The sequence below is a fragment of the Phaenicophaeus curvirostris genome, chromosome 5 (genome assembly GCF_032191515.1).
Source record: "Phaenicophaeus curvirostris isolate KB17595 chromosome 5, BPBGC_Pcur_1.0, whole genome shotgun sequence".
NCBI lineage: Eukaryota > Metazoa > Chordata > Aves > Cuculiformes > Cuculidae > Phaenicophaeus > Phaenicophaeus curvirostris.
In genome coordinates this window covers 2,995,904-3,013,546 of record NC_091396.1, presented here as the reverse complement: position 1 = coordinate 3,013,546, position 17,643 = coordinate 2,995,904, and the positions used below count along the sequence as shown (strand labels likewise).

The 17,643-nt window shown below is 40.1% G+C and overlaps 1 protein-coding gene across 3 annotated transcripts; it reads right to left on the bottom strand.

Moving 5' to 3' along the window:
• Positions 1 to 611: 611 nt before the first annotated feature.
• LOC138720629 (actin, alpha cardiac muscle 1-like) lies at positions 612 to 15,748 on the bottom strand. 3 transcript variants are annotated; one of them, XM_069856977.1, is made up of 8 exons: positions 15,620 to 15,748; positions 14,684 to 14,812; positions 9,908 to 10,018; positions 7,235 to 7,319; positions 5,841 to 6,002; positions 5,096 to 5,287; positions 3,247 to 3,428; positions 612 to 1,625 (listed from the first exon to the last, which is right to left on the bottom strand). In XM_069856977.1, exons 1-8 carry the CDS (start codon positions 15,746 to 15,748, stop codon positions 1,482 to 1,484), a joined length of 1,134 nt encoding a protein of 377 aa, XP_069713078.1. In that variant the 3' UTR covers positions 612 to 1,481. The 3 variants fall into 3 exon arrangements, with proteins under 3 accessions (XP_069713078.1, XP_069713080.1, XP_069713079.1); XM_069856979.1 differs by lacking the exon at positions 3,247 to 3,428 and having other exon boundaries at positions 1,522 to 1,625; XM_069856978.1 differs by lacking the exon at positions 612 to 1,625 and having other exon boundaries at positions 3,368 to 3,486.
• Between the last annotated feature and the right edge of the window lie 1,895 nt (positions 15,749 to 17,643).

The following is a 17,643-nucleotide window of genomic DNA, read 5'->3' as shown; positions in this document are numbered from 1 at the left end:
TTAAAATAAAATTCATTCAGAGGCTGAGACATTTGCAATGATTTGCATTTGCTTGAGAAGATGTTGCAATGGCAATTGGAACTGACTGCTGCTCAAAAGTGAGAATGAAGGTAAGATCAATCTCTGATTTACTGAGTACTGCTGGCTACAGGACCTCTGAAAAATCCTTTTCCCTTATAGGTCTGCCTGCTGTTACCATTAAGAGATCATTTGGATAAGGAAATGAGACCACTCTAAGCTGGAACTGGTAGTAGTAAGAAGATTCTTTAAAATATCCCCTAGATGCATTCTTAGAAGTCCATAAATCAAACTCATATCTTTTCCCCATCTTTGGAAAAAGAGTATTGTGTTTATTGGCAAGAATTTGACAGGTTTGATTTAAATAATGAAATGCACTTCATGCTTGACGTCACATCCATTCAAAGTCTGTGGCATTCAGAATCATATTGAACACACTTGCCTGGTATCTGAAATAGTAAAATCTTCATAGCAGACTCTATTCTTCATACAGAACATTATAAGAATTTGTCATCCAGGAAGATATTTGATTTTTTTCAATAGATACTGTGAAACAATCTGTTTTCATTTTAATATTGATTAGCCAGAAAACTCAGAGGGAATGAAGTGTTTTCCACAATAAAATTAAAATATAAATTAGTAATTATTATTTTATCTATAAAAGATAAACTAGTCAGTATTAAATTAATGTAAGCCACAGCAGCCTTACATGGATAATTACACTTTTATTGACCCATTAAACCCAGAGCATTTCAGTAACATATTCAAAAACTTATTATTTACTCTGTAATCATTAGCTTAGCTTAGCATAGCACATATATAGCAAAAGCAAACAAAACATCAGTTAACCGCTTAGGAAGAGAGATGAAGAAAAACAGTAATACACTCAATAAATTAACCTGTAATACATGAGTTTAGAAGTATCCTGGCTTGTTGAAGCCCCATAATGATGGGGTGTGGTGGTCACAGGGAGACAAAGATCCCCTGCCAAATAATCGCAATATACCAAGGAAAGAAATCCATGTGCACATTGGTAGCCACCTAAATCCATTGCATCCTCTGGAAAATAAACTGCCTTAGAAGAATCCTGTGTACCAGTTAACTGCATAGAATAAGCCTTTTCTGGTACCTAAAACTTGCATTATGTTTGAGTTTGAAAGAATCGCTTATGTGCATACTTCAGACTTTGCTTAGGAGCACAACACTTAAAAATGTGGTGGGAAGAGAGGTCTATAAATATGCATACGATAGCTACTGTTATTAGTGTTTGAAAATTCCCATCACCAAAACTTTAGTTGCATTTTAGCATCAAAAATTAGAAGTAATTTGCTAATTCATATAACATCCATAAAGTGTGGTTTTAACATGCGGAAGAAAGCCAAACCACTCTCAGAGCTGAACGAAGGCAGGTGATGCGTAGAGAAACAGCACTATTTATCACTGACAGTACATGATGGAAGCATTCAAAAGCACTTGCGATGGACAATAGAGGGACCAGCTTCCTCATATTCATCTTTACTGATCCACATTTGCTGAAAAGTAGACAGAGATGCCAATATCGAACCCCCAATCCAGACAGAGTATTTACGTTCAGGTGGCGCGATCATCTAGAAGAGAAGTGTAATTTGTTGTAAATAAAGTGACAAGCAGACAACACAGCAAACATCTTCTGAATGAAATAATTAGTTGAAAGTCTTCTCATCACAGAATCATAGAATAGTTTGGGTTGGAAGGGACCTGAAAGCTCATCTAGTTCCAACCCCTCTGTCATGGGCAGGGACATTACCCACTAGATCAGGCTGCCCACACAATTCCAAAGTACTAAAGCACCTAAGAGGTAGAAATGTCGCTATATTTTGCCTTCCACCTCAAGTCGACAGAGATGCTATAATATTACTACAAGCAGACAAATACAAGCAGCCCATGATATGCCTGCAGATGGCTCATGACATAGAACCAAAAAATTAGAAACATTTAAGAAAGAAAATTAAAGTTTTGAAATATTAACCTAATTTCATCGTACATAAAGACCACTGGGACAACACTATACAGAATCATAGAACAGTTTGGGCCAGAAAGGACCTTCAAGATCATCCAGTTCCGATCCCCTTGCCATGGGCAGGGACACCTTCTGCTGGATCAGGCTGCTCCAAGGCTTGAACACCTTCAGGGATAGGGAATCCACAACTTCTCTGGGCAACCTGGGCCAGTGCCTCCCCCACCCTCACAGGAAAACATTTCTTCCTAAAATCTCATCTGAATCTCCCCTCTTTCAGCTTAAAACCGTTCCCCCTCATCTTATCCCTGCATTCCCTGATCAAGAGCCCCTGCCTGGCTTTTCTGTAGCCCCTTTTAAGTACTGGAAGGCTGCTAAAAGGTCTTCCCAGAGCCTTCTCTTCTCCAGGCTAGGCAAGCCCAACTTTTTTTTTATTTTTAAGGATGAAGGCATTCTTAGGTAAAAAAAACCACCCTAAACCATCAAAATACACTGGCATTGTTTATCTAGCTAAGCACTGGATCCAGAACTAGAAGAGCTCCTGCTGATTACCCTCAGCCACTCAATTGTTAAAATACACTGGGTGTATCCCTGCTTCTGCATGCTTCTGTTTCCATTCCTGACACTCCCTCTGATAAAAGGGCTTGTGTCACTACACAATGTCTTAAGTCTAAGCTGAAAGGGTCCTTTCCAATAGCTACAAATCTGCGGACTTTGCTTGCTGCATGTGTTTTGTATTTATTCTTTCACCTTTTTCAGTAATGACTTTCACTGACAGCTAAGCCTTGAAACCTATAATATTCCTAGTATCTTCTCAAGTTGTTCATTCCCCTCTGGTATTCACAGCTCCATCTTCTCTAGATTCTCCTCTACTGCTCTTATTGTTCTGCGGTGTCCTTAAAGTAGCCCTTTTCTCCCTCATAATGCTATTTCACTGGGAATCCCACAGGACTTTCTTCGTTAGCTGTTCTTTCACATTTTTCCTCAAAATGACAACTCCCATGGCTTCAGCAACTATTTTTGTTCCAGTACCTCTCAAATCCCTCTTTTAATTATGCTTTGACTGGTAGAAGAGGAAGAAGTAGTAATTAAGCAGGCTGTCTGAGGCTCTCCTAACATCAGGACTTGGGATACCAGACCTAGACATTCCACGTGGACATTTTGATTTGTCTATAAGCTCAAACTTTCTAACAAAAGCTTCTTTTTTTTTAAGTGCAGATCTTCAAAGTTACCTTTATCTTCATCGTACTCGGAGCCAAAGCTGTAATCTCTTTCTGCATACGATCACCAATCCCAGGATACATCGTGGTTCCTCCTGAGAGGACGTTATTTGCATAAAGATCCTTACGGATGTCGATATCACATTTCATAATACTGTTGTAAGTGGTTTCGTGGATACCTGCAGATTCCATCCCTGAGTGGATAGAGGTTTCAACATATCATTCCTCTTTGTTTCCTTCTTTTTGTTACTGCTATAATGAAAGGAAAGTTTACTAATCCAAACTGTCTCTCTTAAAGCTCCAGGGGAAAAAAAAGCTATGTGATGCCTACGAGAGGAAGAAAGACAGGGCATAATCCCCACCTTCTTAGTCATCTCAGCATAGTAGTTGTATAAGATGATCTAAATACACTTGTGAGGATGAAAGAACTCCATTATGGTTTCATAACAGGTTTTTTACTTCCTCAAGTGAAAAACAACATTAACATTATTTAAGAAAAAATTAAAATAGGTGTTATTGCAATAGTTTGCCATTTTTGTGAATTTTTATGATGCTATTGGTTAGATTAGCATTTCAGTGAGCTACCTTGCGTTGGACGTGGTGGGTTTCTTTGAATGCCAGTACAGTAAGAGTTAACTTACAATACTATTTTTCAGTAAAGAAAAAGAACAGACCAGATGCAATCTTGGGAATACAGCTGGAACTTTAAATACTAAACTTACTAGATATTTTAGCTAGCCTAACATGCATAGAATCATAGAATGGTTTGGGTTGGAAGGGATCTTACATCCCATCCAGTTTCAACATCCCTGCCATGGGCAGGGACACCTTCCACTGAATCAGGTTGCTCACCTCCAGGGATGAGACATCTACAACTTCTCTAGGAAACCTGTGGAAGTGTCTCGCCACCCTCACAGGATAAAAAATCTTCCTAAAATCTCATCTGAATTCCCCCCCACTTTCAGCTTGAAACTGTTACCCCTCATCCTATCCCTGTACACTCTGACAAAGATCTGTGATCCAGGAAATGCTGATTTCCATCACTACGTTTCTGGTGCCACCGTGTAGCATCAACTGTGATCCCTGACTCACTTCTGGGAGCCAAATCCCTCTGCCTCTTGCTGATGCTCAAATACAGAATATTTGAACATTGCTCATTGGAGCCATGTTAACGCTTGAATAGCTTCCTTTCTCCATAAAAACACAGCTAGCTTCACTGTTTAGTTTCATGGAAATCATGCCAAACTGCCTGCAGCCATTTTTACTCAGTCCTCAGGAGCTGAATTTAAGTGGGAAGTGGGAAATCCGAGGGGGCAGCAAGAGTTACCACCTGAAGTGTCAGTCATCCATTGGACAGAATGGAAATTTTAACATTACAGATAAAAGTACAGGAAAATAATGCAAGATTTGATTTTGTATGATTAAATTACAGATTAATACAATAAAACAACAAACAGAGCAGCATCTAGATAAAAACCTACATAAACAGCACTGTGCACTTATGTATCAGCATCTAGATAAAAACCCATATAAACAGCACAGTTATGTATCAGTTAGTCAAGATAAAAAGCATGGTCTTCCAGCAGTACTCTAAAAAATCATCTTAGAGATTCTACTGCATTGTTAAGACATCAAAACCATCTCAGGATTCAGGTATTTCTAAACTGATAGGTTTCTTCTTGTCCAGCAGCTGTAGCAGCAGTATTTATAGCTTCTAAGAAGTCAGCAGAAAGCTGCGTGTTTCCAAGGGTGTTTGAGGGTAAATACTTCAGTTTCTACAGCTGAAGGTTATCTATATTATCCAAGAAATTATTTTCATTCTCTGTCTTGTCCCTAGGAAAAAAAAAAAGTCATGTCCCACCTATGAAGGATGGCTGGAAGAGAGTTTCTGGGCATCGGAACCGTTCATTCCCAATGGTGATGACTTGTCCATCAGGAAGCTCATAGCTCTTTTCAAGAGAGGAGGAGGAAGCAGCAGTTGCCATTTCATTTTCAAAATCCAAAGCCACATAACAAAGCTTCTCCTTGATGTCTCTCACAATCTCCCGTTCCGCTGCAGAGAACCAAAAAGTTTTTCATTTACATACAGTATGACAACCAGGACACAGAGTTTCTCATGCACATTTCCCAGAGTTCACTGGATTCTGACCTTTCTGTTATCTCAACAAGATTACTTTCCCTTTCCATGACTGCATTTTGCTCATTGGAAAATAAATAAGCGATATATTGTCCAACAGAATACTGTAAAGATTAATGTTTACACATCTACATCCAAAACCTTGATCAAATCTCCAGACGCTCCACCCACTGCCAGCTACTATGTTCCTTTTTCTGTGGAACAGGTATGATCAAACACAACAACCAGTTACATTTAACAGTTCCTTAGGATTTCCTAATGATGTGGAATCCTCATCCTTCATGCTGCACTTGCCGAGAGCCAAAGCCAAGAGAATCCCATTAGCTAACACAAACTGTTTTTCCCAGGCCAGCCTAGCAACAGGGATTTTGATGCATCTCACCAGGTATATTCTTCCTGCAAAATGAGACAACTAACAGAGCAAACGTATGCAAAGTGCATCCAAAGCACGCAAAGCACAGCTCGTTACCAGTGGTGACAAAAGAGTAGCCTCTCTCTGTAAGAATTTTCATGAGATAGTCAGTCAGATCTCTGCCTGCCAGATCAAGTCTCATGATGGCATGAGGCAAAGCGTAGCCCTCATAGATAGGCACGTTGTGTGTGACACCATCTCCAGAATCCAGAACTATTCCTGGAAATGGAAAGAAAAGGAGAAGCTGGTTATTTCCCACTGATAAAGGGTCCCCACATGCTCCATATTCTCATTTGAAACATGCAAGCATGTTTCAATGCTTGCACGATGATTCCCTCTGTCATTTCTATAATTAAGACACTTGCACGATGATTCTGTCATTTCTGTAATTAAAGAGCTGCTCACATGAGATGGAATTATTAGCACAAAATAAGAAGCAACTGCATTTGGGAAAAAGACATGGGAAAATTCAGCAAGTTGATTGCATGGTTCTTGCTGAACGGATGGTAGCAATAATGATCTTGCATGTACTCAGAGGATTTCAGTTCAGATGACCCCAAGCACTTTACAGACATGAAATAACATACAAACTGTACCTTAAAATCTATCTAGAAAATTAAAAATTTGAATCTGTCATTAAAATAAATTACCTCATTATGAAAAATATAGTAGTGGTTTACCTGTGCACAGCCATGCTACTTATATTCTTGGCTAGGAGATGAAGTATGTGTTTTCCACTCAAAATGAGTAAAGCATTTCTGATACAAAACATATATACGAGTAATTGAATTTTAAACATAAAACATAAAAGTATTTATGACCATCATAATTACCATAAGCAGTCGATCCTTTTGTCCAAAATTACATGGTGGCATCAGGCTACAAAGACAGATGGTATTTTAAATTTTTTCAAAGGATATCAAGACTGAAGAGTTGCTAAGAAGTAATTTATCATCTCATTGTTTGATCAGACTTTAAATGACAATAAGAAGACACCTTCCTGCTAATTCTAATGATTGCTTAACAGCAGACATCGTTCGGTGATTGAAATTCGGCATTTAAATGAAATATTCTCATTTAGATACTGAATGGTATTTTGTTTTTCTACTATAATAGGGGTGGGTAAGAAGGAACTATGGGTTCGGAACAATCTACTTAAGATACAGCCTCTTCTCTATGCCGCATAATTAAGGGCAGTTTCCAACTGTATCATCTTTCATCTGCTCACATCGTTGAGTCGTAGTCACTTGAGCTTTTGCAGAAGAAAGTCATAAATTCAATACCTGCCATGAAATTGAAAACAACGAAGTACTTGCACAGCATGGTAGGAAGTATTCAGCCTCCATCCACCTATCAGTTCTTCCTAATACACAGCTGGTGCATCATAATCAAAATATATAAGTGTGTGTGTATGAGAACAGGTGGAAAACATGACTCCCAGAAACACTCACCAGTAGTTCTTCCAGAGGCGTACAGAGACAGCACTGCCTGAATTGCTACATACATGGCTGGCACGTTGAACGTCTCAAACATAATCTGGAATCAAGGATTTGAAAGCATTTAAGATCTGCACTCAAGAGTGTCTGAAAAGAGAGTTACGGCCAGTTACTTTTCTTTAGCCCCCTCCTGAACTGTGGTTCTTCTGTGAACTATATGTAGAAACTAACTCTACAGACTATATATACTGTATATACTACACACTTTATATATAGTATATACAGTATATATATAATATATATCCAATTGATATATATAGTATATATATAATAACTAATTCACACTACATACTATATATATCAATTAGATTTCTGTGTGGTTGCAGTCCTGCCATCAGGTTAAAAAGTTATCCCTAATATTATCTTTAATTTATATATATATACACACGTATATATGTATATACGTGTATATATATGTGTGTATATATACATAAGATTGATAGCAGACAAAACTGGAAAAAGCCACAAGGAATAATCTGTCTGTTCCCATCTCAAGGGAGAATCAGCCATTCCTGACAGCTTTTGTTCTGTCTCAGAAACTCTTTTGCTGGAGCATCACAGATTCCTCTGGCAAACAAATCTAGTGGGTGTTGGAATTGGGTGATCTTTAAGGTTCCTTCCAACCCAAACTATTCTGTGAAAACACTACACTTACTGTTACCAGAGTTTTCTTGATGTTCAGCTTAAACCTCATTTGGTCTAGTTTAAACCCATCCCATCTCTTTCTGCCTCCCCAGATAACACAACAGCTTATCTTTTGACTTCATAGTGACTTTAGCCATGTTCTCTCATCTCAGTCCCAGCTCCTCTACTCTAAAAAGCTCCAGTTCTTTCCATCTTCTGTATCAGATACACTGCAATTTTATCCAAGCAGATGGAATAACATTTGTTTCCAACCAGATTCCACTGTAGTTCTCCTAGGGAAAACCATGAAGGGTATAGAGTGTATTACACTCTGAACAGCCCTTGTGCTCTACCCTTTCTTTAACCAATGCCACCTACCCTGGGCAGTGCTACCCCATCACCAGTGGTGCTGCTGTGACCACATTTCATAGAATCATTTAGGTTGAAAAAGACTCTTAAGATTAAGTCCAATTGTACACGTAACACTGCAAGCCCATCATTAAAATATGTCCCTAAGTGCTGTGACTGCACCTCTTCTAAATATCTCCAGGTATGGTGACTCAACTGTCACCATTGTACACATTACAGCCCCTGACATCAGGGAGTTAAACTTAAACTTTGGATTTCATAAGCCAATGAATCCTACTTTTAATGAAAACTATGCTTTCCATTAAAGAAAGCATAAATTACTGTTATTTCATAGTTAATTGATGTGATGAATTTAATGCAATCAATAATAAAAAATAAGCCTTTAAACAATCTCAGTACAGGATTTGTCATTACGGTATAATGACAGAGAAACAGTCCTAGACATGTCTACTGTGTGAACCACACCTCCTGGTTCTTATAAGCCAGGTTTTCTTACTGTCCGTTGTCATTTATTGTCTCCCAGTTGTATTATCTCCCAGCAATGAATGCTGTCAAACTCACTACTTAATTAATTTATTTACACTGTTGCTAAATTGATGCATAATCTTCCTATTAAATATATGCCAAAAGTAGACACAAAGGGAAGTGCAGAGCCACATCTAATTTTCCCGGGTGATTTTACTCCTATATCTGTATTTAAATCACACTTCTGGTTACATCACCGGCTACATTTACAGCAAACATCTGACCAGAAGGATGCTCTAAAATTTACAAACTTCGAGGTTGACTTTTGGTTCTGTTCTGAGTTTGCTAAATCAGACTGGAGCAAAAAATGTTTAGCAAAGCATCATTTAAGTTTGAGTGGTTCAGACGACTCATTTTCCCAAGCCAGCACAAAAACTCCAGCTTTTGAACACTTTACCCAGATCCCCGAAGACGTGCTCCAGTTGGCAGTTCCCCAAAACTGTCTGCATGATGGCCTTCAAACATCTTTATTCAAGTCTTTACCAAAAAAAAAATGCAATTTTCATATGATAACTAGCACTTTATCTGACAGTCTTCAGGGTGGAAAGGAGGAGCTGCTATAGCTTGAGCTGAGGAGTTGGGCTACTACAAGTTGAGTGCTCTTGGTGGCCAGAGGTAGGCACGTGAAACATCATTCACCCAAAAGTCACGCAGAAATTTGATTTAGTTGGTACACATTGCATGTTATAGCTCTTGCAAACCTCATATTTAAATATATCAACAACTCGGTCTCATAAGAAAAATTACAGGAATCCTGGATTGACATGGAAACCCAGCATCAAGAGCCACCTGAGCCTCCAGCTTCCCCACTCCCAAAACACAGCACACACACAGGCTTGTGAACAAAGAAAATTACTTCATGGTTTAAGAGGCTAGCTCATATATCTCACTGCCAAACACAAGCACAAAATATTTTATGGTCATCTGGAGAACGGATACTGCATGAGCAGCAGAAACTTTTGCTCTCTCACCATGGCTTAGCCAGCATGTTAACCCACACTAACCCTAAGGGATTATCTCCCAGATTAAGAAGTTGAAGACCTAGGACTATTTATATTTTTAGCTGTTTCCATGCAGAAATCATCTGCAGCACAACATCCAGACCATTACCTGAGTCATTTTTTCACGGTTGGCCTTGGGATTCAAGGGAGCCTCGGTCAGCAGGATGGGGTGTTCCTCTGGTGCAACCCGGAGCTCATTATAGAAAGAATGATGCCAAATCTAAAAATGAAAATCCCTTTAGAATAGCGTTCTGATCATTTCGTCTGTCCACAGAACTATATGGAAAGCTTTTCAAACACAGTCTAAATTTTTTTTTTAACAGACATATTAAAATAAATGGAAATCATGCAAGAATAAATCTGCCAAATTCAACTCTGAATTAGAATCAAAACCACTGGGTTTCTACTGCATGTAAAAACAGAATATCATAGAATTATAGAATGGTTTGGGTTGGAAGGGACCTTAAAGATCATCCAGTTCCAACCCCCCTGCCATGGGCAGGGACACCTTCTTCTGGACCAGCCTGCTCCAAGCCCCATCCAACCTGGCCTTGGGCACCTCCAGGGATGGGGCAGCCACAACTTCTCTGGGTAACCTGTTCTGATGCCTCCCTGCTCTCACAGTAAAAAATTTCTTCCTAGTATCTTATCTAAACTGCCCCTCTTTCAGCTGAAAACTGTTCCTCTTCATCATATCCCTGCACTCCCTGAAAAAGAGCCCTTTGCTAGAGCCCCTCCCCGTCTTTCCTGTAGTGAAAGCACTGAAGGCTGCTGTTTGGAGCCTTCTCTTCTCCAGGCTGAACAAACCCAACTCTTTCAGCTTATTTGTTTGATTAGTATCCTAGAAATAAGTTCATTTTGGAGCATAATAGTGCCTAAGTGGAAGAAAGATTTGCTGTAAATTTGAAGCACCTACAAAGTTGTCCAGAGTTGGAATTATTCATTAGGAAAATTATCAGCTATGAAACAAACAAAAAAAAAAATCAATTCCCCTAAACAAAACCAAAACAAACAGATGCTTCCAAAACTGACCCTTGGGATGCTGAGCCTCAAGAATACAAATGCAGGGAGAAGTTGAATAAACCAGAAAGTAATTTTATAACTGTTTAAACAAAAAATACATATAAATCAGATGTAAGATGATGACTGTTGTTTCAGACGAGTAAGAAATAAGGGAAGAGAAGGAAACCACAGTGCTTACATAATTAAGAAAGTACTTGCAATTTCAGCAGTGAGGAACAAACCTGGCCTCATAAAGCAGGAACCTGCCTAAATCTCAGGCAGGTTTTTATTCCCCTGAACCAGGCAGGATTAGGCACTGTACCACCCATTAGATTCAGCCGAATGAATACCATAATGTTAATGGATAACGATATTCCACAAGAAACTAAAACAGTTCAGTGTTGGATTTTATAGGTCATAAGAATTAAATGTAAGCAGCAGGCACAATAGCAAAGAGAAATTACTGAGGAAGAACTATTCCCACACTTATAATCATTTATGCAGTCACCAGAGTCACAAACACTTTCCCTCCCATATGTTGTCAGCTCAGTTGCTGTGAACAAATTAAGTGATGTACAATGCCCTATATTATTATCCAGTGGAAAACAGAGCAGTCCTAATTTGAATATTGTGAACTGAAGCACATGAGAAGAAGAATGCTTCGTTTCATCGCCTACATGTTCTCCTCCTCCATTCACACGAGTGTCTGAGCATCCTGCAGCACCCTCGCTCCGGCACAGTCAGTCCAACCTTTTGGTGACCCCCACCTTTTTGTAACGTGTGGTTGGATGGTCGCTGACCTATTAAGCCTTTTTCTCATTTCTGGCATGTTACCTGGTAAATTCTCTTGTTTAGGCTGGACATTAGGAAAAAATTCTTCACAGAAAGGGTCATTGGGCACTGGAACAGGTGGTTGAGTCACCTTCCCTGGAGGTGTTTAAGGGACGGGTGGACAAGGAGCTAAGGGGCATGGTTTAGTGTTTGATAGGAATGGTTGGACTCGATGATCCGGTGGGTCTCTTCCAACCTGGTTATTCTATGATTCTATGATTCTTCTAAATTGGGATGCTTTCAGTAGTGGGATTTTCCACCACTGGGAAGAAATTTGTCATTCGGATCAAAACCATGCAACTGGTTTAAAAAAATTTGGGGAGGAAAAATACATATACATACACAAAAGATATTCCCTTCACATAAAGACATAAGGAATTGTGTTTCAGGACTTCTTTCAGTCAGACAAGCACGTGCATGTGCGTCTTACAGAGCTTCTGGAAAGTTGCAAAACGCACGTAATCATATGATTGAATCAGAGAATGGTTTGGGTTGGAACAGACCTTAAAGATCACCCAGTTCTACCCCCTGCCATGGGCAGGGACACCTTCTTCTGGATCAGGTTGCTCAAAGCCTCATCCAACCTGGCCTTGAACCCCTCCAGGGATGGGGCAACCACCACTGCTCTGGGCAACCTGGGCCAGTGCCTCACCACCCTCACAGGAAAGCATTTCTTCCTAATATCTCATCTAAATCTCCCCATTTTCAGCTCAAAACCATTCCCCCTCATCCTGACCCTGCACTCCCTGATAAAAAGCCCCTCCCCAGCTTTCCTACAGGCCCCCTTTCAGTACTGGAAACTGCTAGGAGGTCTCCCCAGAACCTTGTTTTCTCTAGGCTGAACAAGCTCAACTCTCACAACCTGTTTATTTGATTAACATCCTAGAAGTAAGCATTATTATGCTCCAAAATGAACTTAAGTGGAAAAAAAGGTCTTCTTTAAATCTGAAGAACCTACAAAGTCAACAGTGGATCTGTTCCAGACCAGTTAAAATACGGAATTATTCATTAAGAAAATTATCAGCCCTAAGAAAAAAAGTATCATGGCCGAATCAGGGAAACCCATATATTAAAAAGTATGCCTTTTTTCTTATTAGCAATCATCATGAAATTCAGCAGTGCTGTTTCTTGCCTTTTCCCTGCTACTGCCTTTCTCCCATGCTTCTTTTTTCTATTTTCTGCTGAGCACTCTTCACCTGAAAGCAGCTTCTGCTTTCTGACACCCTCTTCTCCTGGGTTCAGCAAGAAGTCCAAGCACAACCCAGTGTTGGGGCATCTTTGCCAGCTACTGCATATTGCAAGTCGTAAGTCAGAAAAAGGTACGCTTGGGGTAGGACTCATTTTCACAAGTAATTCCTTCATACATTTAAGAGACAAAGAAAAGTTCAAACCAAAAGAACCTATATATTGTCTGACCACAATTTGAATTACAACACTGCCTGAAGCCACTGTCACATTACACCTTAAAAACAGTCAATCTAGCTATAAGATTACATTAAAGTAAACCACAGGCTGCCTTTTTTACCTCCTCTATTTCCTTTTCCTAACTAGATTTTAAATGGGCTGCTCTAGCATCCAGTATTACCCAGAAGAAAAACACATGCATGTGTTTTGTGCAGGAAATTTCCAGATGCAGAGACCAATCGCTGAGGAAAAAACATAAAATAGTGCCCTCCAATTTTATTTTATTTTTTTTTCCCGCAGGGAAGTATAATTTCTCACTGAATGCTGACAGCAGAAACGTGATCAGGAAGAACAACATAACAGGATGTTTGAGATAGACTCTCTACTCTGCGGAAAGAAGGAAAGTGTCCTCCCAGGAAGCAGTGAAATAATGAAATGTAAATACTATGCTTCCATCTAGAGGAGTAGGTGGGCAATTTATTTCCAAATATGAACAGAGGAATTCCTGTTGCTCCTATATTGACTTTGGTTTGTTCACCTGGAACACGCTTCACTTATCAGTTGTTGAGGTTCAGGAATATGACCCAATAACTGGCTTAGGCTATATTATAACTGTATACGCCTCATCTCAACACATGAGGGCACAGAACAACTGGCCCCGTGACTTCCTTTCAGTGGCATTTTCCACCAGAAAACATTACTAGAAGCCTTTGCTTGTGGAGTTTCATTCTCATAGCATTCAACCTGGAGATGACAAGAGACCAAATTGCAATCCTGGTTCTAAAGGGGTTCATTGTTTCCACATATGAACTCAGGTGCTTCCTGAAGAGACCAGGATATATGAGATATCAGAGTAAGAGTGTCCTATAGAACCCCTCTTGCCTCTCCAGCTTCTGCTGTGATGACACCTTGTCACCTGCGCCAGGTCTGGGACATCCTTAAGCAGATGCTTCACGGAGAGGTCTTTGTACTGGCTGCACACCAAGTCATGCTTGATAGAGAATAAAGACACCTTGTAGCCATCCAGTTATTAAAAGCTAACTGGAACTGGAAATAAAAAACCATGCTTCAGGGGGGAAAAAAACAATTGCACTGTCAAAGAGTAAGTTTAGGGATAGGAAGCCCCAATCTGACTTTTCCTCTTTAGTTGACAGGGAGTATCTTATATTCAATACAAGATGTAGGCGTTGTCCATCATATTGTTTATGTAGGCAAGTACTGAGATGGGAAAACCACCCCTCAACCTCACAGATTTTACTTCCAACTTCAGTATCTTTAATATTTCTCTGATTCACCTCTGATGAATGTTTTTTCATTGTAGCTACTTTCTATCATTGTCAAATGTTCTGACTCCGTATGAAACTGAAGACTGAAAACAGCACATATAAAGCATAAAATCCTTTCATAAAGTACTGCCAAAAGCTGATGAGTAATAAGCACTTGCTTTTTAAAAGCATGGTAACTCTAGAAGTGCCAAGACCTGATCAGCTGCTGTGCTAGCAGGCTGTACTACTCCCTTTTCCTGCACTGAGATTACAAACAAATCCTTCAAGGATTTTCCCTTTGGTTTGCCAGCACATTAGCAGCAAATCGTTTGCCTTGGATAAGACGATGCCTCATTAAAATTACATTAAAAATAAACACCCACCTTTTCCATGTCATCCCAGTTAGTGATGATTCCATGCTCAATGGGATACTTCAGCGTCAGGATCCCTCTCTTACTTTGTGCTTCATCCCCCACATAGCTGTCTTTTTGACCCATTCCAACCATGACACCCTGCAAAGTGCATTGTTCTAATATTAGAGCAGCGTATCATGCACATTAGAGATAGAACATCGTATTTAAATTAAAACTTCATGTGAAATCCAGTGCCTGCTACTGCCTTTCCAGAATGTACCTCCAAAATGTGCAAGGAACTAAAATGTGAATTTATTAGGAACCACCTCTTCTGTATTAACATCCCCTATCAAGCCACCAAGAAGAGTAAGACAGCTTCAAAAAGGAAGGAAGGTATCTCACGCTTGGTGCAATTAATTAATTAAGCAGAAAGATACTTTTCAAGGTCAAGAAAAGCCACATCTATCCTTTCCAGTCCTGTATGAGTTGATAAAGTGATGTGCTAGAGACCTTCTTTGGAAGTTTATTTGGCACACTGTTTATTAGAACAAGAAAAGAAACTTATTGCTACTATTTGTTTCATTTCTCATGTTTGCAATGTTCTGCCTACCTTTTTTCTTTGTATTGATACAGCAAGTATGAATTATTCTAACAAGTTCGTGGGGTTTTCTTTTCACAAGACACTTTCATATCACTAAAACACTTGTGTTCCTCTAAAGTCCATATTTTATGGCCGAAGAACATCTTTTCCAAAGGATCAAGGAGTTTGCCTTAAAGACGTGCAGCTCAATCCTCCAATTAACAAGCCAATCTCCTATCAAGGCTGATTAAGGCTTTGTCTAATAAATCTGATGCTTAATCACTGCTGTGTCTAAAGTCTCAAAGAAGAAAATAACCCAAAACCCCAAACCCAACCCAAAACAACAAGCCAAACCAGACAACATTTCTACTTTGGTACCAGCTCACCTGATGTCGAGGGCGTCCAACAATGGATGGAAATACAGCTCTTGGGGCATCATCTCCTGCAAACCCAGCTTTGCAAAGCCCAGAGCCATTGTCACATACGAGGGCAGTGGTTTCTTCATCATCACACATAGCGCCTCACAACTTTGGCTGTCAAATAGGAATCTGAGGGAAAGGGGGAACAGATGGAAGAGAATGGGACAGAAGCAACTCCCCATCATTTAGACAGCAAATTGCTGCAAAAAAAAAAATAATAATTTTGGCTAAGAATAAGCCTAAGCAGCAAAGTCTATGCTAAAGTCCCAATCTTGCAAAGCATCTTAAGTGTCCACATAAATTTCAGCTTGAATGAGTTTTACCAAACCAAATTAATTGGGACATTCAGTCTTTGTTTCCAAAACAGATATCTCCTTTGGTGTAGCCTTAAGGGCTCCTCTGACACTCTGTTAATTTGCCCTATGACCATAGGACACATTCAGCTGGAAGACAGACATCCAGCTCTACTTGGACTTTAGCAATCATAACCCCATCTCTTCCAAGGCTGAATTATCTTCCAGAAATTTCATTTGTTAAGAATTAATTGATTATATGCACCTACCAGTTATACAGTCAGTACTTAGGTGGTAAATAAGAAGCACCAAATATTCATTACTTCAAAGACCGCAGGCACGTTTAAATTTGCCTTTTCTTAGAGATCCATCATCAATCTTCATCCATCATCAACAACTAAAAATAACCCCCACGAAAAGTTCCAGGGAAGCTTTAGCTGTGTGTTTTTAAACAACAGCTCCTCTGTAATGTGAAGTGCTCACTACAGGACCTAGTCCATATTTGTAAGTGGTAAATACCTTATCAAAGTGGTTATTCTGGGAAACAGAACAAGAGGCAGCTGGGGCAATCGCCCAGGAACAACTCAGCTTGAGAGGTTGGCCAACACATCAGACAAAGTCCTGAACTCATTGAAATTCATGGCAAAAATCCCACTGAGGAGGAGGGGGTCTGAATTTCACCAAGACTTCTGTTTTGGATTCCTCAGTTATTTTTAGTGCTGTATGATTGCCTCTTTAGGCAGTTAAGGAGAAGAAAGGATTTTATTTTATCCCTTCTGGCAACTTCTCTCAGTAAGCAAGGGTACTTCAGAAATGGGAAAGGAATGAAAAACAGCACTTGTCCAGCAAAGGCCCCTCCCTAATGATGCAAAACTGTATTTAGCAGATAATGCAAAAATGCCCATGATTTCTAATATCATTGCAGTCCCACCTCAGCACTATTCGCACAGGTAGGACAGGTGTGGTAGCAGAACAGCCCCCGGCATCAGGGGTTGCCCTGCAACCAATCCACACTGTCCTATTTACAGAGTTTAAAATCTCACGCTCTTCAGAGAATCCCTGCAAGAATCCCAGAGTCCCTGCAGATGTACAAACAGGAACAGTTTGGGTTTTAAAAGTTAGAGCTACATAAAGTTAGAATCATAGAACAGTTTGGGTTGGAAGGGACCTTAAAGACTATCCAGCTTTGACCCCCCCCTGCCATGGGCAGGGACACCTCCCACTGCATCAGGGGCTTCAAGCCCCATCCAACCTGGCCTTGAACCCCTCCAGGGATGGGGCAGCCACCCCTGCTCTGGGTAACCTGGGCCAGGGTCTCACCACCATCACAGGAAAACATTTTATCCTAATAAATCTCCCCTCATTCAGCATAAACCATTCCCCTTCATCCTATCATCCCTGTGCGCCCTGATCAAAAGCCCCACCCCAGCTTTCCTGGAGCCCCTTTTGTACTGGAAGCTGCTCCAAGGTCTCCCTGAAGCCTTCTCTTCTCCAGGCTGAACAGCCCCAACTCTCTCAGCCTGTCCTCATATGGCAGATGCTCCAGCCCTCACATCATCTTCGTGGCCTCCTCTGGACTCGCTCCGAGATCCATTTCCTTCCTCTGCTTCCCAATGTTAAGTCTTTTTCGTTGTGCTTTACAAAGCCATGTGACTGATCCCAATGCTTACAGGTGAAATGAAGGCATAATTCAAAAAT

Bases quoted from the DNA above. Each gene is read 5' to 3' on its own strand.
- LOC138720629 (XM_069856977.1), bottom strand. From the start codon at position 15,748: ATGTGTGATGATGAAGAAACCACTGCCCTCGTATGTGACAATGGCTCT. The intron at 10,019-14,683 runs GTGGGTGTTTAT...TTTCATTTTTAG, and splicing joins ACTGGGATGACATGGAAAAG to ATTTGGCATCATTCTTTCTA. The intron at 3,429-5,095 runs GTGGGACATGAC...CTATCCACTCAG, and splicing joins CTTCCAGCCATCCTTCATAG to GGATGGAATCTGCAGGTATC.